Source organism: Chiloscyllium punctatum, chromosome 9 (assembly GCF_047496795.1).
Source record: "Chiloscyllium punctatum isolate Juve2018m chromosome 9, sChiPun1.3, whole genome shotgun sequence".
Lineage (NCBI taxonomy): Eukaryota > Metazoa > Chordata > Chondrichthyes > Orectolobiformes > Hemiscylliidae > Chiloscyllium > Chiloscyllium punctatum.
In genome coordinates, this window is record NC_092747.1 from 60,395,649 (window position 1) to 60,418,532 (window position 22,884).

Genomic DNA, 22,884 nt, shown 5'->3' on the forward strand with positions numbered 1-22,884 from the left:
TTTTTACTTTTGCGGTTCCTCAATTCTACCCACACAGATTCTGTATCATCTGAGCCTACTTCGTTTCTTACTTTTGATTTCATTTCGTTTCTTACTAATAAGGCAACCCAAACTCTCTGCCCACTTGTCTATCTTTTCGATAAGATGTATATCTTGAATATTCAGCTCCCTATCCTGATCCCCTGCAACCATGTCTCTGTGATGCCCACAATGTCATACTTGCCAATTTCGATCTGGTCCACAAGCCAGTTTTGATCTTATACAGAGTGCATTCAGATAAAACACAAGATCTGAAACAAAATCATGCTGGAGAAATTCAGTAAGTCACTTTTAAATATTCCTCTAGCTTTGAACTCACCTCACTCTAGGGAAAAAGACCTTTGCTATTCACCTTATCTGTGCCCCTGATGATTTTATAAACTTCTAAAGGCACCCCCCCCCCCAACTTATATTCCAGTGAAAAAAGTCCCAGGCTCTCCTTACAACTCACCTCCTGCAGTTCTGGCAACATTCTGGTAAATTTTTTATATTTTAATAATATCGTTTCTAAAGCAGGGCAACCAGAACTTTACACAGTATTTCAAAAATGACATCAACTCCCTGTCCAACCACACAACATCCCAACGCCTATATTCAATGCTCTGAGCAATGAAGGCAAGCATGCTAAATACCATTTTAACTACCCTGTCTACCTGGACCTTATTGAAAGTTAGGGAAGAAATTGCAGGGCTCCTGGCAGAGATATTTATTTCACCTACAGCCATGGGTGAGGTGCCAGAGAATTGGCAGATGGCTAATGTTGTGCCTTTATTTAAGACAGTCTCTGGAGGACTAGCCTGAGAACTGTAGACCGTTGAGTCTGACATCAGTGGTGAATAAGTTGGAAGAGATAGGAGACTTTGCCCTATTTTACCATACACTTCCAAATATTCTGAAATCTCGCCCTTCACAATGGATTCCAGGATCTTACCCACGATCGAGGTTAGGCTAATTTTCTGTCTGTAATTTTTCATCTTTTGCCTTAGTCTTTTTAAACAGAAGTGCGTTTGGAGAGGCAAGGACTGATTAGGGATAGTCAGCCTGGCTTTGTGCGTGGGAAATCATGTCTCACTAACTTGACTGAGTTTTTTGAGGACACAACCAAAAAGACTGATAAGGGCAGAGCGATAGACATTGTCTACATGGATTTTAGTAAAGGCTTTGACAAGGTTCAAATGTTAGAATAATTAGAAAAATTAGGGATTCAAGGAGAGCTGGTCATTTGGATACAAAATTAGCTTCACGGTAGTACAGAGTGGTAGTGGAGGATTGTTTTTAGGATTGGAGGCCTGTGACCAGTGGTGCTCTGCAGGTTTCAGTGTTGGGTCCACTCGTTTGTTATTGATATTAACAATATGAATGAGAATTTAGGAGGTATGGGTAGTAAATTTGCAGTCGACACCAAAATTGGTGATACATTTGAAAGTGAAGGCGGTTATCTCAGACTACAAAGAGATCTTGATCAACTGAGCCAATGGGTTAAGAAGTGACAGATGTGGTTTAATTTGAATAAATTCAAGGAGCTGCATGTTGGTAAAACAAATAGGGCAGGGCTTATACAGTTAACAGTGGGGCCCTGGATAGTGTTGTCAGAGAGACCTAGGGGTTCAGGTACATAATTCTTTGAAAGTCACACTGCAACATCTCACCAAGGCATTTTTGACAGCAACTTTTAAACCTGCAACCTTCATTATTACAAGATCAAGGACAAATGTGTGGGCAAACTCCCAAGTTCTAATCCAAGCCAAATACCATCTTGACTATATTGCCATTTCTTCTCTATTGCTAAGCAAAAATGCAGCATCGCCTTTCCAAACAGCACAGTGGGTGTCCCTACAGCACATGAACTGCAGTTGTTCAAGGCAATTGCTCACCACCTCTTTCTCATGGGCAAATAGCAACAGGAAATAAATGCTGGCCAAGCCAGTGATGCTGTAATGCTGAGACACAAGAAACTGAATAGAACACTTGAACACATCTGTCAACTGCATTTGCAGATTACAGGGACAACAGTGAATATTGTTTAGTTATTAATCTTCATTAATTGGATTGGAGACGATTTTGGAAGATGAAATTTCATTTTCACTAGATTGGACACTTGGACAAGTAAATCCAGCAGCTTCATACAGCCTTTCAGAAATATAGGGTCAACTTAAAATGCATTTAATGCCGATCAAAAATGAGTTTCTCGCACAAAAAGCAAAAAGAAAGAAAAATACACGAAGTTGCCCCACAACTTGCAAAGTATTTTGAGTTGCAGTCCCTGTTGTAATATAGAAAGACACCTCAGACAATTTGCACAAGATCTCATGAACACCATTCATATAAATAACCAGCTAACATGTTTCAATAATGCAGGAGGAGTGATAAATGTTGCGGAGAAAATCATAACTTCTGGTTCCTCAAATAACAAGAAAACCGGGTCTCAATTAATAGCACAACTGGAATGATGCCACTTCCAATAATGGAGTATTCCTTCACGACTATACTGAAGTTCCAACTCAGATTGTTTCCTGAAAGCTCTGGAGTGATGCTTAAATCCACAACCTTTAGACTCAGATGAGAATGCTATCACTGACCCAACACTGACAGCTGCTGATAATCATTACTGCTCTTTACCGTGCATTTAAATTGACCAACCAACAAAGAAAGCAAGCATGTAAAAGATTCTAAAATGAAACAAAATAAATAGTATGGAAAAGGATTATCCCGAACTTTCCTGAAAACTTATTGTGTGCTATTACACCAGAAAAACTACTGGTTCAATACCTGATCTATAACGATTCAATTAAGACAGCAATCAGAACACTAAAATTCGTCTCTCAATCTCGAGGCTAGGAAAAAGGGAGTCTCGGTAAAAATATGGCGACAAGGTTTTTATTCTTGGCAGCTACCAATAACCTCTTCAGTGAGACATGTCTATTGACAATGACTGCAATGTATTCATTTGTTGGATGTGACGGTCACTGGCTGGTCAGCATTTAGTACTCCTCCGAAAGTGGTAGTGAGCTTCCTTCTTGAACCACTGCAGTCCACCTGCTCTGTGTTGACTCACAATGCCATTAGGAAGGAAATTCAAGGATTTTGACCCAGTGACAGGAATTGGGTAGGTTGCCATTCTACTTACACAGTCAGTCTTCGAACGCTAGCTTCTAAGTTTGTAGATGAATGGTCATTACATCAAGCAAGATACTTGATAGCTGGTGGGCTTGACTATTTCAGTTTGGCAAGTGAAGGAATGTCACTTATTTGTGAATTAAACTTTTTAAAAATCTGTACCATTTATCACAAAAGTTAGAAACACTGTACACTGCTGCAGAATGTTTTAAGTTGAACTGGAAATTATTTAAAATTACAACTGATCAGGAGTACTTACCTCCATAACTTGAGCTCTCAGTTCCATAGAGTATGCTAGTCTCTTAGCAAGCATAGTCTGGGTTAGTTCCACCAGCATTGCAATAAGATTTCCCATGCCATCACCAGTGTGAGCAGATGTAGGAACCAATGACACAAATGTACGTGGATCTTTGTTCTCAAAGAATAGAGCAGCATTCAGGCCCTAAAAATGAATCATTTAACCCATTAGCAATGTATTGATAAATGTGCGAACTGCAAAATAGCTTAGACATCAAGTTAGAATTTCTTCACCCTATCAACAATAGTAAGCAAAGTTGGCACACAGATGAAAACCAATCACTTCCAATATTTGTGGAAGACTCATGGCATTGCTCATTAGACATCCTTTCCCTCCACAGCCCATTTTAAAAGAAAAAAAAAATCAAGGGATTAAAAAGAAAACAGCGCAAGAAAGAAAGAAAGATGTACCATGTTAGAAACAGAAATAGTATTTAGTAAACACACAGAATGCAGGAGAAACTCAGTAGGTCTAACAACATCTGTGGACAGAGAAGCAGAGTTAACAGATGACCACTTCAGAGCGTAAGTTCAAAAGAGGGGTCATATCAGATGCAAAGCATTTACTTGGTGCTTTGCTCCAAAGATGCTACCAGACCAGCTTGGTTTCAGCAGTACTTTGTATTAGTAATGGTGAACAGCTGTTTCTTTCAGACTAGAGGTAATTATGCAGTAGTGTTCCAAAGAAACATTGCTCGATTTTATATGTCTGCATACATTTATTTATATGGGAAATTTAATGCAGAGTTTCGCAAAATCATACATATTTTAGCATGAATGGTCTGTCTTCATCCTTCTTGCCATGACTTTGAAAGGGGTGGGAGGGAATGGAAGAGAAACCTGAGGCATAAATAACACACATTTCGGAAGCTGGCAGAACAAACTGAAAAAGCTGCTTTAAAAATATAGACATGGAAATTTTGGCTGTATTGGTAGAGGCGTCATGTGAGGTAAAAAGGAAATTATACTCAATTTTTTATATAATCTGCTTGGACCATAGTTAGAACAGTATACAGCTCGGGCATTTAAACATTCAAAAGGATATCAAGGCCCTAAAGATGATGAAGAAATTTACTAACATGGATGAGAGGCATCAGTTATGTGGAGAGAGTGGAGAAGCCGGGGTTATACAATCAATAGCAGCTGGTAATACATGTCTCTCACCAAAAATATATCCTGGTAGGAAGGAAAAATTGTGAGAAAGGAATAAACTAACCATGGCCAAGCAAAGATGTTCAGCAGAGTCTCAAGTAGAAAGAAACAGCATATTAAAAGGGGACAAAATTCAGTGATAGCCCTGAAGACTGGGATAATTTTACAATCCAGCAAAGGAGGATTAAAAATATAATAAAGACAGGGAACATAAATGAGGAGGACAAATTTGCAAGGACTATAACAATAAGAGCTTCTTTAAATATATAAAAAGAGAGAGATCAAAGCGAACACAGGTTCCTAGAAAATGAATTTGAGAAGATAGTTATGGGGAACAAGGAAATTGTAGAGGAGTTAAACAGATATTTTGCATCACTCTTTACGGTGGAAGATACTTTGATCATCTCATTAATACAACGGAATATGGGGCAGGAATTAAGTACCATTACCATCGCTAGAGAAGTAGTTCTGAATAAACTAACAGGGCTAAAGGCAGATAAGTCTGTGATATTGATGGCTTGCATTCTAGGATCATAAAGGAACTGGCTATAGAGATAGCAGATGCATTGGTTGTAATTCTCCAAAACTCCACAGATTCTGGAGAAATATCAGAGAACTGGAAAACTGTCAATGTGATACTCCTGTTCAAAAATAGGAGGGAAGCAAAAAAGCAGGAAAATACCCACTTGAATTTGGATGATTGAGAGGTGATCACATTGAAACACGAAGGATTCCTAAGAAGCTTGACAGGGTAAATGCTAAGAGCGTGTTTCCTCTCTTAGGAGAGACTAGGACCAGAGGGCACAGTTTCTGGATGAAAAGGACCAATGCAACACAAATGATGAGGAACTCCTTCCCTCAGAGGAATGTTTTGGAACTCTCTGCTACAGAGAACTGTGGCACAGAGTCCTACAGTTAAGGCTAAGGCAGAGATAGATAGATTCTTGATCAGTAGAAGAATCAACAATTATGGAGGAAAGTGGGCATAATGAATATCACATCAGCCAATCCTATTGAGTGACAGGGCAGGTTCAAGGGGCCAAACAGCCAACTTCTGCTTCTATTTATGGTCTTATTCCTACAGCAGAGGTTAGAATCTAAGACAAAATTGTTTAAAAGCATGAATGCTTTTGATAAATTAAAAAATAAATTGTTTTCAATCGGCATAAGGGCCAGTAACCACAGGACGCAGATTTATGGTGACTGGCAGAAGATTCAGAGGTAGCAAAGAGAAACTGTTTTTTAAGTATTGAGCTGACATGATCGAAACGTACTGTCTAAGAAGATGAAAACAACAGATTCAACAGTAACACAAGAAAGACTATTATATAAACATTTGCAAGAACAAAGTGGAAAGACCATACGAACAACAGTGTGGCATTAGTAGGACAGTGCCCCCGTAGAGCTGGTACATTCATGACTGACTGACTAGCTGTTTTCTCTGCTGTATTACAGTAAACAAAAGGCATAACAATTTAGGTGAAAGCATATTCTGAACATGAGCTGAAATTTTCCACCTATTCCATACACCAACCCCTCCCAATTGGTTTTTAAAAACATAATACACTACAGAAAAGGTCACAAAACCTGTTGTGCAAATTCCACAATAGTTGATTTGGCTCTCTCATCAAATTCATCTTTTGTGTTCTTCTTTTGCTTCTTTAGCGTGGCAACTACATCGGTGTCAGGACTTTTCTTCCAATCATATAACCTGTCAATCTATTGCAACGAAAAAAATACAGAGCTGAAGTATTTATTTAGTCACCACTCAGCAGCAAAATGTTTACAATCTGCCAGAAGTTTTATATTTGAAACAAAAACAGAAGTTGTTAGAAAAACGCAGCAGTATGGCAGGATCTGTGAAGAGAAATCAGAGTTAACGTTTCAGGTCTGGTGACCCTTCCTCAGAACAATCCAAATAAGAAGGGCACCAGAAAGACAGAAAAGTCACAAAGGGGAAAAGCAATCAATGTATCCATTGTTTTACTGCATAGCTGAAGATGATTATTGTTATTCACTCATGGAACGTGGGCATCGCTGGCTGGCCAGCATTCGCTGTTATGGGCTATTCCAAACCCCCTAAAAATATTCAGAAGACAGTCTGATTTCTTATTTCAAAAGGTAAATGTAAGATGTTGCACTCCAGATGCAATTCAATTGGCCAAACTACTGGAGTTAAAGCAAAAGACACTTTATTCACCCACTATAGCTAAAATACAACAAAAGAGAAACCAATCGGAATAACAACTCTATTGGAAACTTAACAGAATAATATACTGTAACTCTTACTAATTAACTGTTCGAATATATAACCTCCCACAAACACACCTTTAGCAAAAGGTAAATTCAGAAAACAGATTCGCACATGCAACTCCAGCAGCAGCTGGAAGAGCTTTTGGCTATAAGCAAAAGGGGTAAAACCTAGATCCCAACAATTCTGCTGAAAGTTAAAACTAAAAATTCTGGTTCTGTGCCCACACCCATTCAGGCTGCTTCTATTGTTCCAATATTTTGAAAAAAAAACCCAAGGCTTCACTAGCTGTTTCCCCTCGTGGGTCTGTATGCTGCTTGCCACCTCTGCCTTTAAATCTCTCCAAAATAAAAAGAACAATATAACCTCTTAAAGCCACAATAATCATCACATTACCCTTAGTTAGCTTGGAAAAGATGCTGGCAAGCTTCCTTCTTCAGCTGCAGTCCATGTGCTGCAGATAGACCTACAATGCCCTTCGGAAGGAATTCTAGAATTTTGACCCAGAGGTAGTGAAGAAACAAGGCTATATTTCCAAGCCAGGTGGGTGGCTTGAAGGGAACTTACATTTGCTGCCCATATACTTCTAACTGTAATTGGTTGTGGATTTGGACTAGTTGGCAGATTTCAACAGTGCATCTTGTAGATTGATACTCAGTAGTAGCTGTGTGTACTATGACGAAGGGCATTGATGCTTGTCCATACGGTGCTAATTAAGCAAGCTGCTTTGTCCAAATGGTGTCAAGCTTCTTGAATGTTGTTGGAGCTGCACCTATCTAAACAAGTGAGGAGCATTTCATCACACTCTTGACACGTGCCTTGTAGATGATGGACAGGCTTTGGAGGACAGTTACTGCTACAGTATTCTAGTTTCTGACCTACTCTTTTAGCACTATTTATACGGAAACTCACTATTTATATGGAATCAGTTGCATTTCTGGTCAATGGCAATCTCCCAGAAGTGGGGAATTAAATGATGTAATCACAACTGAATATCATGGGTCAGTGGTTATATTGTCTCTTATTGGAGATGGTCATTGCCTAGCATTTGTGTTGCCAAATGTTACTTGCCAAGCCTTGTTGCATTTGAACATGGACTGCTTGAGTACCTGAGCAGTTGCGAAATGATGCTGAGCATTGTGCAATCATCAATGAACATCCCCACTTTGGCCCTTACAATGGAGGGAAGGTCATTGATAAATCAGCTCAAGATGATTCAAGCCTAAGACACTATCCTAATGAATTCCTGCAGGGATATCCTGGTTCCAAGATGACCGATCGCCAAAACCATAACCATCTTCCTATGTGTCAGGTATCCCTCCAACCTGAAAAGAGTTTGCTCCCTAATTCCCACTGATTCCAAGCTTTGCTCAGGCTCCTTGATGTCACCCTCTATCAAACGTGGCTTTGTTTTCTCACCTCACCTTTGGAATTCCGCTCTTTTGTTCAAGTTTGAACCAAGTATATGCCAGTTAATGAGATCAGAAGCCAAGTGGGCCTGGCAGAACTCAAACTGGGCATCAGTGAGCAGGTTATTGCATAGTAGGTGCTGCTTGATAGTACTGTTGATACCATCTTCCATCACTTTATTGATGATCAAGAGTAGAATGATGGGGGTAGTAATTAGCAGGATTGGATCAGTCTTGCTTTTTATGAACAGAACATAACTGGGCAAATTTCCACATTGTCAGATAGATGCCATCATCAGACCTCCACTGAAACAACTGGCTAGGATAACAGCAAGCCCTGAAGCACAAGCCAGAATGTTGTCAGGTCCTATACTTTGCAGCATCCAGTACCTCCAAGTGCTTCTTGATACCAAATGAGCGAATTGAATTGGTTGAAGACTGGTATCCATGATGCTGGAGATGATTGCAGTAGGCAGAGAGTGATCATCCATTTGGCACTTCTGGCTGAAGACTGTTGCAGATGCTTCAGTCTTATCTTTTGCACGAATATGCGAGGCTCTTCCATCATTGAAGATAGGGACATTTGTGAGTGACCTCCTCCAGTGAGTTGTTCAATTGCTCACCACCATTCATGACTGGATGCGGCTGGACTGCAGAGCTTAGATCTGATCTGCTGAAGAGGATTGATGGAAGGCAGAGCAATGGATGTTGTCTACAGAGACTTCAGTAAGGCATTCACAAGGTTTCGCATGATACCCTGGTTAACGAGGTTAAATCATATGGAATACAGGGAGAACTAGCAATTTTGATACAAAATTAGCTCAAAGGTAGGAGACAGGGTGGTGGTGGAGGGTTGCTTTTTGGACTGAAGGCCTGTGACCAGCGGTGTGTCACAAGGATCGGTGCTGAGTCCATTGCTGTTCATCTTTCACATAAATGATTTGAATGTGAATATAGCAGGTATAGTTAGTAAGTTTACAGACGACATCAAAATTGGTGGTGTAGTGGACAGCGAAGAAGATTACGTCAGAGTGGACCTTGATCAGATTGGCCGATAGGTCAAGGAGCGGCAGATAAGTTTAATTTAGATAAATGTGAGGTGCTGCATTTTGGAAGGGGAAACCAGGGCAGTGAAGGCAACATTTGGTATGGTTGTCTTTATTGGTCAGTACATTCAGTGTAGGAGGTGGGAGTGATTATGCAGCTGTACAGGACATTGGTTAGACATTTCCTCATTTCCCCTTCCCCCACCTCACCCCAGTTCCAAACTTCCAGCTTAGTACTGTCCCCATGACTTGTCCTACCTGCCTATCTTCTTTTCCACCTATCCACTCCACCCTCCTCCCTGACCTATCACCTTCATTCCTTCCCCCATTCACCTATTGTACTCTATACTACTTTCTCCCCACCCCCACTCTCCTCTCATTTATCTCTCCACCCTTCAGTCACTATATTCCTGACGAAGGGCTTTTGCCCGAAACGTCGATTTTACTGCTCCTCGGATGCTGCCTGAACTGCTGTGCTTTTCCAGCACCATTAATCCAGAATCTGTTTTCCAGCATCTGCAGTCATTATTTTTACCATTTTTGGAATACTGTGTACAATTCTGGACTCCCTGCTAACAGGAAAGATGTTGTGAAACTTGAAAGGGCGCAGAAAAGATATTGCCAGGATTGGAGGGTTTGAGCTACAGGCTGAGGCTGAATATGCTGGGGCTGTTTTCCCTGGAGCATAGGAGGCTGAGGGATGATCTTATACAAATTTATAAAATATTGAGGGACATGGATAGGGTGAATAGTCAAGGTCATTTGCACCATGGTAGGGAAGTCCAAAACTAGAGGGCATAGGTTTAAGGTGAGAGGGGAAAGATTTAGAACTCCCTACAGTGTGGAAACAGGCCTTTCAGCCCAAGTCCACACCAACCCTCCAAACAGTAGCCCACCCAGACCCATTCCCCCTACACTATGTTTACCCCTAATACACCTAACTTACACATCCCTGAACATTGGGCAATTTAGCACAGCCAATTCACCTAATCTGCACATCATTTAAAAGAGACCTAAGGGGCAACCTTTATACTCTTTTTTTTGTATGGAATGAGCTGCCAGACGAAATGGTGAAGGGAACATTTCAAAGGCATCTGGAAGGGAATGTGATTAGGAAGGGTTTAAAGGGACATGGGCCTAATGCTGGCAAATGGGGCTGGGTTAATTTAGGATATCTGATCAGCTTGGATGAATTGGACCAAAGGGTCTATTTCCATGCTGTACATCTCTATGATGTTTGACTCTGATGGTGATGTGTGATTGCTTAGCTCTGTCTATCGTTTGCTGCTTATGCAGTTTGGCACACAAGTCATCCTTTCTGGTAGCGTCACCAAGTTGGCACCCCCTTTACAGCTATGCTCGGTGCTCCTTACATGCCCTTCCACATGCTCCGTTAAAAGTTGATCCTCTGGCTTTATGGCAATGATTAAGTGGGAAATAAGCCCAGCCAAAAGGATGCACGCTGTGTTGGGAGTATGATTGTTGATGACCCACAGTGCCTTATGAATGTCCAATCTTGAGATCCTAAGTCTATTTGAAGTCTGTTCCATTTAACACAGTGATAGTACCATACAACAAGATGGAGGGTATTCTCAATATGAAGTTGGGACTTTGTCTCCATAAGAATTGTGCCATGGTCACTCTTAGTAATACTGTCATGAACAGATACATGCGCAGTGGGTAGTTTGATAAGAAGGTCAAGTATGTTTTTCCTTTTTGTCACAGACCCAGCCTAGCAGCCATGCCTATTAGCACCCGACCAGCTCAATCAGTGATGCTGCTGTTGAACGTTGCCATCAGCCATCCAGACTTTATTTTGTGGCCTTGCTGTCCTCAGTGCCACATCCAAGCATGTTCACCATGGAGGAGTACTTGACACATCAACCAAGGGTGATTTTCTTGCCCTCACTTTTGTCATTTACATAAATGATTTGGATGCGAGCATAAGAGGTACAGTTAGTAAGTTTGCAGATGGCACCAAAATTGGAGGTGTAGTGGACAGCGAAGAGGGTTACCTCAGATTACAACAGGTTGTGGACCAGATGGGCCAATGGACTGAGAAGTGGCAGATGGAGTTTAATTCAGATAAATGCGAGGTGTCACATTTTGGGAAAGCAAATCTTAGCAGGACTCATACACTTAATGATAAGGTCCTAGGGAGTGTTGCTGAACAAAAAGACCTTGGAGTGCAGGTTCGTAGCTCCTTGAAAATGGAGTCGCAGGTAGATACGATAGTGAAGGCGGCATTTGGTATGCTTTCCTTTATTGGTCAGAGTATAGAGTGCAGGAGTTGAGAGAAGAAAGTGAGGACTGCAGATGCTGGAGATCAGAGCTGAAAATGTGTTGCTGGAAAAACGCAGCAGGTCAGGCAGCATCCAAGGAACAGGAGAATTCGGCGTTTCGGGCATAAGCCCTTCTTCAGGATTCCTGAAGAAGGGCTTAGGCCCGAAACGTCGATTCTCCTGTTCCTTGGATGCTGCCTGACATGCAGGAGTTGGGAGGTCATGTTGCGGCTGTACAGGACATTGGTTAGGCCACTGCTGGAATATTGCGTGCAATTCTGGTCTGAACAGGCTGGAGCTGTTTTCCCTGGAGCGTCGGAGGCTGAGGGGTGACCTTATAGAGGTTTACAAAATTATGAGGGGCATGGATAGGATAAATAGACAAAGTCTTTTCCCTGGGATCGGGGAGTCCAGAACTAGAGGACATAGGTTTAGGGTGAGAGGGGAAAGAAATAAAAGAGACCCAAGGGGCAACTTTTTCACGCAGAGGGTGGTACGTGTATGGAATGAGCTGCCAGAGGATGTGGTGGAGGCATTTGGATGGGTATATGAATAGGAAGGTTTTGGAGGGATATGGGCCGGGTGCTGGCAGGTGGGACTAGATTAGGTTGGGATATCTGGTCGGCATGGACAGGTTGGACCGAAGGGTCTGTTTCCATGCTGTACATCTCTATGACTCTATGACTATGACTTAACCTGATGCTCTGACATATCATGGTGCCCAGACTCAATGTTGAGGACCCCCACTGTGCCACCATCTCTAGTGAGACTGTCCTATCTGTGGGACAGGATATATATAATGACGGTGATTACATAGGACATGGTCTCTAACAAGTTATGATTCCATGAGTATGACTATATCAGGCTGTGCTTGACTAGTCTGTGAGTGAGGTGTTTAAATTTTGGCAATGGCCTCAACGTGTTACTAAGGAGAACTTTGCAGGGTTGACAGGGTTGTCATAATTTCTGGTCAAGTCAATCCAACTTCTTCAATTTTATATGATAACTGAAATATCTCATCCCTGGAACCACTCTAATAAACCTACACTACACTCTCTCCAATGCTTCACCCTTCCTATCGTGTGATGCTTAGAACAGTACACAATCATCCAGCTAAGATATAATTAGAGTTCTATTTTAGTTGATCATAACTTTATTGCTTTTGTACTCTTTTTCTCCCATTAATAAAGTTTAGCATATTTTAAATTATATTGGCAGCTCCCTCAAATGCCTAATATATATGTATACATATATACACTGCTTTTGAAAATCGGGTAGAATAATATCCTTTATTTTACCCTGGTTCTTCATGTCCTTCATACCAAAGTGTATAATTTCACACTTCTCTGCAATGAACTTCAATCAGAAAGAAGTGAAACTGGTAGTTCTTAACATTTACTCCAGAACAAAGCTGCCAAACTGGCCCTTCAGCAGTGGGTGAGAACACCATTATAAAGGGAAACCACAAATGATCTTATTATCACCAATCCATGTGGCACAAAAGCATTGATCCATGAAAGATCTGCAAAGAGTGATGACCATATAGTCCACATGAATACAAAATCCTGCTTTCATACTCAGGATACCATTCATCACATATTTGATGGCATAACACCATGCTAAATAAGAGGAATTCAGAATTAATCTGACAACTCAGAACTAGCAAAATATACTCTCATCTGGAACCTCATGGCCTGGCAGATCCTTCACCACACAACTTATAACCAAGCCTGGGGTCAACCTTGGTTCAACAAAGACTGATCAGGTGTGTTGAGTAGAGACTCCTCCAAGCTTCCTACAGAGACCTTAGAGATGTCAATTAATTAGGTTCAGCTTTGACCTTTGCACTGATGCATCATTGGTCAGGATGAGGTTATTTGTGGAGCTGCCCCCTGGAGCTGCTAGGTTTTTAATTGTCCACCACCATTAATCACTGGATGTGGCAGAATTGTAGACCATAGATTGGTTACAGATTGCTTAGCCAAATTAAAATTAAAATTGTTGGAAAAACAGTAACAACTTGTTAAGATATCTAAGCTACAAGGTAAAAAGCCCCAGTGCTCATCTTGAAATGTTAGCGAACAAATTTTGACACGAAGCACAAATGGAGATACTAAGTGACTAAAAATATTCACCTAAGTATAGGATTTAAGGTATGTCTTAAAAGGAGGGGGTACAAAGGCAGGAATATAATAATTTCCAGACTATGGCCATAAGAGTGCAGAAGGAACAGCAATCAAAAGTGATACAATGAAAACTTAGGATGTACACGTGATCAAAACTGAAAGAGCACAGAAAAAAAAATCAAAGAGTGGTACAGTTAGTCATTATGGAGCTAGACGGGGGCAAAACCATGAGGGATCTTTTGAAAAGCATGAGAATTTCAGGAAATTTTCTCTTCTGTTAATATCACCTTTCCACCTATCAGATATGCCACAAAGTTTAAGTTGCAAACTGAAATGATTTCAATTGCATTTTTCTTTACAATTCATTTTTAAAGCAATGGTCTAGATTTGCATTGCTTAAGTTAAAACCTTTACTCACCTTATTAAGTGCAACAATGAAAGGACATTTTTTTGTTTTTAGAAGATTAATGGATTCTATTGTCTGTGGCTCCAATCCATGCATAATATCAACCACAAGGATGGCAATATCACAGAGAGAACTTCCTCTATTTCTCAAGTTACTGCAAGAGGAACAATAAAAAAAATGAAAATATTTTCAATATAGTTATCTCTAATTTAAGAGTTTGAAATCTGCATCACAAAGAAGATATGGAGTCATACAAAAATGTTTGTTTCAAGAATGTAAAAGTTTGATCATCAGTGTCTACTAGCCTTGAAACTGGAAGAGAGGAACAACTAAAAATAAGCTCTAATGCTGAGTGCACTTGAATCTTATTTTATCAAAAAATGTTCAAGTACACCAAAATAAATCAGTTATTACATGTGCAGCAATTGCATGGCATATCCACAGGTATTGAACTCTTCATAACTACTTGCCATGATGAAAGACCTAAGGAATGATGTAGGTGAATATTCAGCAAAAGCAAGCCACATTATAGCTAATCAATTATTTGATCAGCTGTGTAACAAATTAAATGTATTAGCAAAGAATAGAGAGGAGATTTTATGGAGCATAACTACAGACCCTGTATTATAGTTACCTGTCCAGATATCACAACATTTTTTGTGAATTTTAGACCACACCTTGGATTTCAAACAAGTCGGACTCAAGTTGCTATTTTCAGGGCAGAAAAATAAAGACAACCAGCTAATACTTAAATTTAGCTTGCAAACATGACACAACATGTCAGTCAATAGTTGACAAAAATGCTCAGTAAACTGTTTAGAGAAAGAACAAAAAGTAAGATCAGCAATAATCTGTGGACCTGTAAATATACTGTCTGGGATGAGGAAATACTGTCCACAGTTTCATCAGTACAGGTATGGGTTGGCCACCTCATACAGGAAAGAAACCTAAACTCAACTGGACTGGTAGAGTTCAAAGAGACACCATTTTTACTGTAACAAACTAGAGAGCTTTTTTTTAAACCATATAAATGCTCTTGCTAGGAAGATACATTCTGTAGAACAGCCATGCTGTGTTATTATTTAAATCCTCAGCCCTCTAAAATATAAACAAGAGTTGCCTGCATCAAGGAGTGCTGAAAAAGTGTCCTTGGAATCACAATGACAAGTTTGTTGATATTTCTTCAAGGCTTATAATTACATTACAAATGTTTGGTTGCTTTCCAAGAACTTCAGCATAAGGTCCTAATTCCACTGATGACTGACAATTCAGGAGGTTATTAAATAATTAACTCTTTGCTGATGGGTTATAATTAGAAGTTTGCTTGATTATGTAAAGGACTAAACACTTAACAGCATTTGAAACTTCTGAATTGGTTTTCATGAACAGGAATTTGTTTTTTGAAAAATATATAGTAAAGGCTGGAAGAGATCTTTGACATTTTTAAATTTAATTTTCATAGGCCTGCCCATGGTAGACATGGGATGATTTGGAAAGTTGAAAAAGGCCAAGGCTGGTAGTTGGGTTGGCAGTAAATTGGCAAGTTGGCTAAATGGATCCAAAGGATTGGCATGGAGCTGATAAAGATTGCTAGGAGAACATGGATTGAATTTAGTTTAGTTGAGAGGGGGCACAGTGATCAGGTTGCGATGGTTGGGCAGGGGATAGGGGTATGATAGGTTATGAGGTTTGAAACGCCCCCCCTTACCTTTAAATGAAACAACTGGAATAAAAAATGTCCTGATAAATAAGGCAGGTCTTTTAAACAGCACTGGCACTTAGCAGCTTCTGTGGTCTGATCTGCAAACCGGCAAGAGTCCGGTTGTATCCTGCATACACCTCCCCTCTCCCTGGGCCGAAGATCATGCCATTCAGGTGAGTTTCTCTCCTGAGTTGATTTCATGAGTTGGGAAATTCCCAACTTGCATGACCTGCCTTGAGTATGAAAATCTGTGTCTACATGTTAAATTTAGTTAATTAACTATTCTTGAGTTGTTCAACTGAACAAATTTGGTTTCATCTACAAATGAAATTACAAATGAAAACAAATACTAGTCAGCAAAAAAACATTGTTGCGATGTCAGTTGTCTTTTGACATCATTGCTCAAGTCACATTATCTACTTCAATGGGTATTTCATCGCCTCATAGCTCAAAGCATAAATACATTCAGAAAATTGCTACAGTCTTAAATTGCATGTTCGCCTACTCATTATGGATCAACTTTTGTATTAGTTCCATTGTAATTGGGGAAAAAAAAATCACTCCTTAAGATCAAACACCTAGAATAAAACTAAAGGGTTTACCTGAAGGACTCGTGACCTGGTGTATCAATGATCAGCATGCCCGGTATTTTAATTTCATCTCTCTCAAACTAAAAGAGAGTTATCAATGAGTTATTAATTTGAACACTACTTCACAAATATTCATTTAGAAATAAATTGGAGTTTAAACTGCAATCTTACAACATTTGATAAACTTACATTTTTCACCATTTTAGTTTGGTCCTTGATGGTTTCTAGAGGAACATTGGTTGCACCAATCTGCTGAGTTATACCACCTGCTTCACTGTCCTGCACGTGAGTATGGCGGAGCTGTATACAAAGAAAATCAAGATACCGTACTATAAAGTCTATAAGCAACTATGTACCTCATTAAAACATTTATGAGTATTTGCATTTTCTGTCTAGACATCATGCACCCTGTATTAATACACATCATGGAAATATTCTGATCAGCAGGTCAACAATCCACCAACATACATTGATGAACCAATCAAGTGACTGATATTGTTTTCTAAATGATGTCTAGAGATTGTTCATTTCTCTGTAACTGGAATTGCTAGTGTCTATAAGAAGAGAGTGGCACAGGTAGAGATTGGTTTGAGCATGTGTCAAGTGCCTGCTGCAGAAGGAAAGAAAGGAGCAGTGAAGTGCTTTTTTTTAGAAACTTGAAATAGCATCTTTTAACAATGGGACCTGTGTGGGACTGCACTGAACACTTGCAAAAATCCTCTTCAAGGTTTTCCTCAGCAGTTTCACTACCGAGCTTTGAATGGTGGACCAAAGAGGTAGGCCCTGCAAACAGTGAAAATTACAGGAAATGCAGCTAAGACTGTGCAGGCTTCATTTGCCCTTATCCTGAACACAGCCACATTTGTAGAGAGCAATTTATACCCCAACAAGTTTGTCTACAAGAGAACACAATGTGGATGCACTACAGCACATCCCCAAGCAACTTTTCTTCCTCCATCTGCCTCATAATTATAAGACAGACAGCCTCAACAGTGATGACTTAACTGTTGGTAAAAATTACAACAATTTTGCAAGTAAATATAGCCAATAATTAGGTATATCAAAAATAGTAACACTAATTATTATTATGTGTCAAAGAAGAGAGAGCTAAAACAAATACAGGATGGGGTCAAAGTGTAGGGTCCATTTTGAGAAGGGTGAAGAGATCCATTACAGTAGAAAGAATATGAAGACAGCACAAATAAAAAGGTACTAGTCTTACAAGTGCAGGAGTAGAACGTCCTGTGTGTATTTGCATAGATCATTAAGAGATGGCAGAATACAGGGAGAGCACGATCAATAAAATGTACATGATCCTAGGGTTTCTTTTTGAATTAGGGGCACAGAATAAAAGAGCATGGCTGTGCCGAACATGTATAAACACAAGGTAGACATCGGCTGCAGTATTGTTCTGTGCACCATACTTCAGCAAGGATGTGAATGCATTGGAGAAAGTCCAAATGAAACTTAAAAGAATGTTTCTGGGTTTATAAATTTCAGTTATGAAGATTGTTGGGAGAAGAGAAGTGGAGAGAACAAATTGCCCCAGCATTTGCCTCAAAGTCCCCTCAGAATCTCATGTGTTTTAGTCTGCTCATCTTATGCTACTAAACTCCAGTGAGTATTTATTAAATCTGTTTAACATTTCCCCTTAAGACAACCCGTTCATATCCAAGAATGTTTAACCCATTGCCTATCTCATAAAGTGGTGACACATTGACCACTCTCCAATCCTTCACTAAACATCCATATTCAATGGAATTCTGAAATAAAGGGCATGACTTCAATGGCTCAAAGGTGGCAGGAACGAAGATGGTAAAGGACAGAGGTCTGCTTAAATAGACAGAAGCCAAAGTACAACATTTCCACTGGGAGTTTTTCCAGTGGTGAACCCTAAGGGGGTTGTGTGTCAGCATGACTGAAACGAAAATGACTGGTGCTAGAAGTTAATCAGTGTTTGCATGCTTGACATTTTGCAATAATTGAAGATTGCATCAATGGCCACTTTACAGAGCCAGTACAGTACTATCAGGAGACCAACTGTCCTTCCCACAACTCTTCCATCAAGCAGAAGATGCAGAAGCTTTTTTACACAGACACACACACAGACACACAGACACACACAGACACACACACACACAGATGTTCAAGAACAGCTTCTTTCCCTGCCATTATTATGCTGATGAATGGACTTCAAATAAGGTTGATCTTGTTTCACGTACCTCCTGTGCAGTGTAACCTGCATGCCTCACTCTGTTCAAGCACCTTATGATCTGTATGTTCTTGCTTACTATAATCTGCCTATAAAGCTTTCAAAGTACTTAGGTACATGTGATAACAAATCAAGTGGAGTTTGGGATCGGGTTTAAACTCTATGGTAGAGCTCAGTCCATAATTTTGGCTACTTACCCTGGTCACCTCATTCATTCATGCATGAATCTTAATGATACCTGACATCTTATTCTCCTTCATTTAAAAAAAACTCAATAATGCACTGCTTGTGAGGAGTACAACTAAAGACATTACAACTCACTGAATGTGAACTAGGCCACAGGAATATGAACACGCATAAAGCAAAATAATTTTGCCGTTGAACATTATTCCTCCGTCAAGCTGTTGTTTATAAATTTTTTGCCCTTATTTAAAACAACATCTGTCAATTTAAATTTCCCATGTAGTAAATGCACACTGCAATCTATTTAAGTAACTCTTCTTCTCCAAGTGCTACAATAAAACATCCATTTAATAATCAACAATAACAATATTATAATTAGAATATTACAGAATATATGACTTTAACTGAACTATAACCGTGAATCTGGTCCAATTATACTCAAAACACCTAAATGAACTTTAATCGAGGGCAACACTTAGCCTTAATTTTGTGTGCAGTAATAACGGGCAGTCAACTTGCAGGCATTTGTCTCAAACCGGTGCTTCATTTATTCTTTTATGCTAATTGTGAAAATATTTGTAGGATCCATTTTACATACCTTATCCAAAATTTTGGTCTTCCCTGTGTCAACATGCCCAAGAACACAAATAACTGGTGCTCGGAACTTTTCAGTGTCTATATTCATAATGTTGTCTGCTCTGCGTTTCTGAGAAAGCATAGAAGACATATTCAAAATGAAAAGCAATCAACATAGTCAGCAAGTCTATGATACATAACTCAAATGCAGACTATAATGAACAAAGAGAAATAGCGACAGGTTCACTTACCTCTGACATTTACCAGCTTTGTTTCATAGCTTGATACCCTTACAAATCAAATATATGATCAATCTCATTCCTGAAAATTTTACTTCATCCAAAATCCACTGCTTCTCGATTGGGTGCTGATTGGTTTGGAAGTTAGATATGTTCCAGATTTCCATTTTGTTATAAACTGATATCAAACCAAAATGACCAAACACTAATTTCAAGTTTATGCTGTGGGTCTGGCTTTCTCCACAACAGTAAACATCATACAGGAAAGATGCTTATATTAGATTATCTTCAAAACTGTCCAGGTCAATATGTTATAGACTTGTTATTTAACTGCTGCTAAATAGCAAACAAGAAAGAGATTGACTTAGTGGGTAAAAGTACAGAGTGGAGTCCGGAGGCTTCCAGTTTACTTCCTGGCATGTGCTGAGTTAGTTCATCTTTGCCAGGATAAGTGTAGAAGAGAAGCTCAAAGTTCTTTTAATATTGCTGATTAATTTTCCTACATCATCATTTGTTCATTTCAATGGGAAATGCAAATGTAAACAGGGTGCAAGATCCCAGTGTGACAATATCAAAAAGCTGAAAATTCAAACAACTATTTGCTAAGCATCATAAGTGAAAGATGATTAACTGGAGCTTACAAATTACCCTTAGAACATAAGATAGAGGAGCTGGACTAGGCAACTTGGTCCCCAAGGCCTGCTCCAACACTTCATTTCATCGTGACATTAAGTTCACTTCCCTGCTATCCCCCTCAATTCTTGATCTATTATAGGTCAAAAATGTAACTCAGCTTTAACTATATTGAACAATTCAACAAGTAATGAATTCCAAACAGTAAAAAAAAACCCACTCCGTCTCCATCTTAAATGGTGAGACCTTATTTTGACATGCGCCCCTTGGTTCCAGATTACCATATCAGGAGACATCTCCTCCCAGCCTTTATCTTGCCAATCCCCCACAACCTTGTGCACGACAATCAGATAAGCTCTCATTCTTTTAATCTACAATGACTACCAACAACAAAAGACAATCCCTTCATTCTAGTAGCCAGCCAAGTGAATTTTGTCTGATGTCTTCCAGACACACCTTGTGCCTCCTTTCAGAAGGTCAAAAACTGTATACTGTAGTTGTGGTTGCACCAATGCTTTGCATGGTCACTGGGAGACGTCCCTAGCTTTATACTCCAGTTTTCTTGCAATAAATGCCTAACATTTACCTTCCTAATCACTTGCTGTAATTACATTCTATTTTTTGAGGAGATTCAGATACAGGAAACCAGATCGCTCTGTATTTTTGTTGCTGCAGTCTCTACTCATTTAAAAACATTCAGCTTTTCTATTCCTTCCATCATAATAAATAAGCTCACATTTTTGCCACAAATTATATTAATTCCCACACTTCTTGCATCTTCTTAAAAATTGGCTCCCCTGCCTAATGTATTTTAAAACAAACAGTACACCTGGCGCCTTCATCTAAGTGATTTAAGTGATTCACATACACAGTCCCCCCAACACTGATTCCTGTGGCACTCTACTAGTTATAGCTCAACAATCTGAAAATAATCCATTTATCCTGACCCTCTTAGTTGCTTAGCCCACTGTCTTATATCATGCACCCATGTCTTAAGGTAACCTTACATGTCGCACCTAGTCAAGTGGATTTAGGAAATCCAAATGCAGTACATTTTCTAGTTCCTGTTCATCCATTCTGCTTATTATATGCTGTAAGAATTCTGAAAAATTTATCAAATACATTTTCACTTTGAAAACATTTGGATAAATTAACCTTTAAGAGGCAAAGAGGGAAGAAGACAAAGAAAATTTAAAATAACAATCGTATCAACAGGCTTGCAAAATGAATGAAGGATACGAGACATTTCCTTAACTTAATTAAGGCCACACAGAAAATTCTGTAACAATACCTCAATACGTCGCTTTGCTTCATCATAAATTCGTTCTTCTTTTGTTCGGCCATCATCTGAATCAGATTCAATTTCAGAATCAGAGCTAAACTCTTTTGGTCGTTTTGCTTTTTCATTTGTTACCACTTCGGGTTCTTTTTCCATTTTTAGCGATGCTGTCCTAGTCTCATCAAAAACTTGCTTTTCCTCATCATCCTCACTTTCCTCAGTTGCTCCATCATCATCATCACTCTCTTCTTCTTCCTCCTCCTCCTCCTCATCTTCAGCCTCCTCTTGTACTTCAATATGAACAGTTTTCACTTCTGAAAAGATTTGTTAAATGACTGTGATTAACTAAAGAAATGGTTTAATCTCAAAACATCGCATCTCAATGTAGGTATCCTTGGCGAAAAAATACCTAAAATAATTTGGGCAAATATCATTTTAAACGGGCAAGTTTTACATTTTGAGAGGGAAATAGATTCAATAGATTTTCTTTGTGGAATTTCAATTTTACAAGATTCATATGCACTCTAGTTTCACACTGAAGTCTTTCGGTTTGCAGAAGTTGCAGCATTTATTTACCTTTATCTTGTTCATGATCGCTTGCCATAGCTTCCCAATCATCAAGATCAGCCTCACCTTTTTCTTCTTCATGTTCTAGAAAACAAGTTTTCAAACAAACTAAACATTCAACTTTAAACTAAAAATATGATCAATGAACATCCGAAGTTTTTTTTTAAATTAACAAGAATTTTGCACTTGGGGGAAGTAAAAGACACTAGCTATTATACAAAAGTGTCTTCTCAATAATCAATAACTATTAAGGTTAGGAATTTAGAAAGATATATACATTTATGAAAATACAGAGTTCTATATGGGACCATATAACCTTTGTTTGTGTCAATGAAAATACTACTCTTAAAAACAAAAGCCGTGTGTGTTATACTAATAATGTTTGTTTTTAAATTTCAAAGAATGCAATTTAAACACAGAACCATCTTCTATGTACAGTAACTTTCCCAAACATATTAATGCAGATTTTTTTGGCTAATCAAATTGGTGCACAAAGTGCCAAATATTAAAAGAAGTTTTCTATCCCAGTTTTCTCCCGTCACCTTACTGAAATCGTACAAGTGATCTTCAATAGTATTGGCAGGCAACTGTACAACATACAGCAACAAGTCCAAATTTTATCAACTGAGATATGTCCATGATTGCTGATATCTCAATTAAAATTTCACAATTACTTGATGGTTTAGTTTCTTGCATTGGCATGTTGAGAGAAATGTGTGATAATGGTAAAGCTGATCCATCCTTTAAAATCAAACAAAAGTGACTGTCAACTGGAGAG

General features: G+C 39.1%; 1 protein-coding gene across 4 annotated transcripts in view; it reads right to left on the minus strand.

Annotated features, from left to right (window-relative positions):
• eif5b (eukaryotic translation initiation factor 5B) overlaps nt 1-22,884 on the minus strand; it is a 90,366-nt gene that overhangs the window by 25,624 nt on the left and 41,858 nt on the right. For all 4 annotated transcript variants that reach the window (XM_072577647.1, XM_072577648.1, XM_072577645.1 and 1 more), the window contains 8 exons: nt 22,116-22,190; nt 21,552-21,853; nt 19,411-19,518; nt 16,607-16,717; nt 16,430-16,497; nt 14,138-14,279; nt 6,193-6,324; nt 3,416-3,598 (listed from right to left, as the gene is read on the minus strand). In XM_072577647.1, the coding sequence (XP_072433748.1) occupies nt 3,416-3,598; nt 6,193-6,324; nt 14,138-14,279; nt 16,430-16,497; nt 16,607-16,717; nt 19,411-19,518; nt 21,552-21,853; nt 22,116-22,190 (1,121 nt within the window). The remainder of the gene's footprint in view (nt 1-3,415; nt 3,599-6,192; nt 6,325-14,137; nt 14,280-16,429; nt 16,498-16,606; nt 16,718-19,410; nt 19,519-21,551; nt 21,854-22,115; nt 22,191-22,884) is intronic.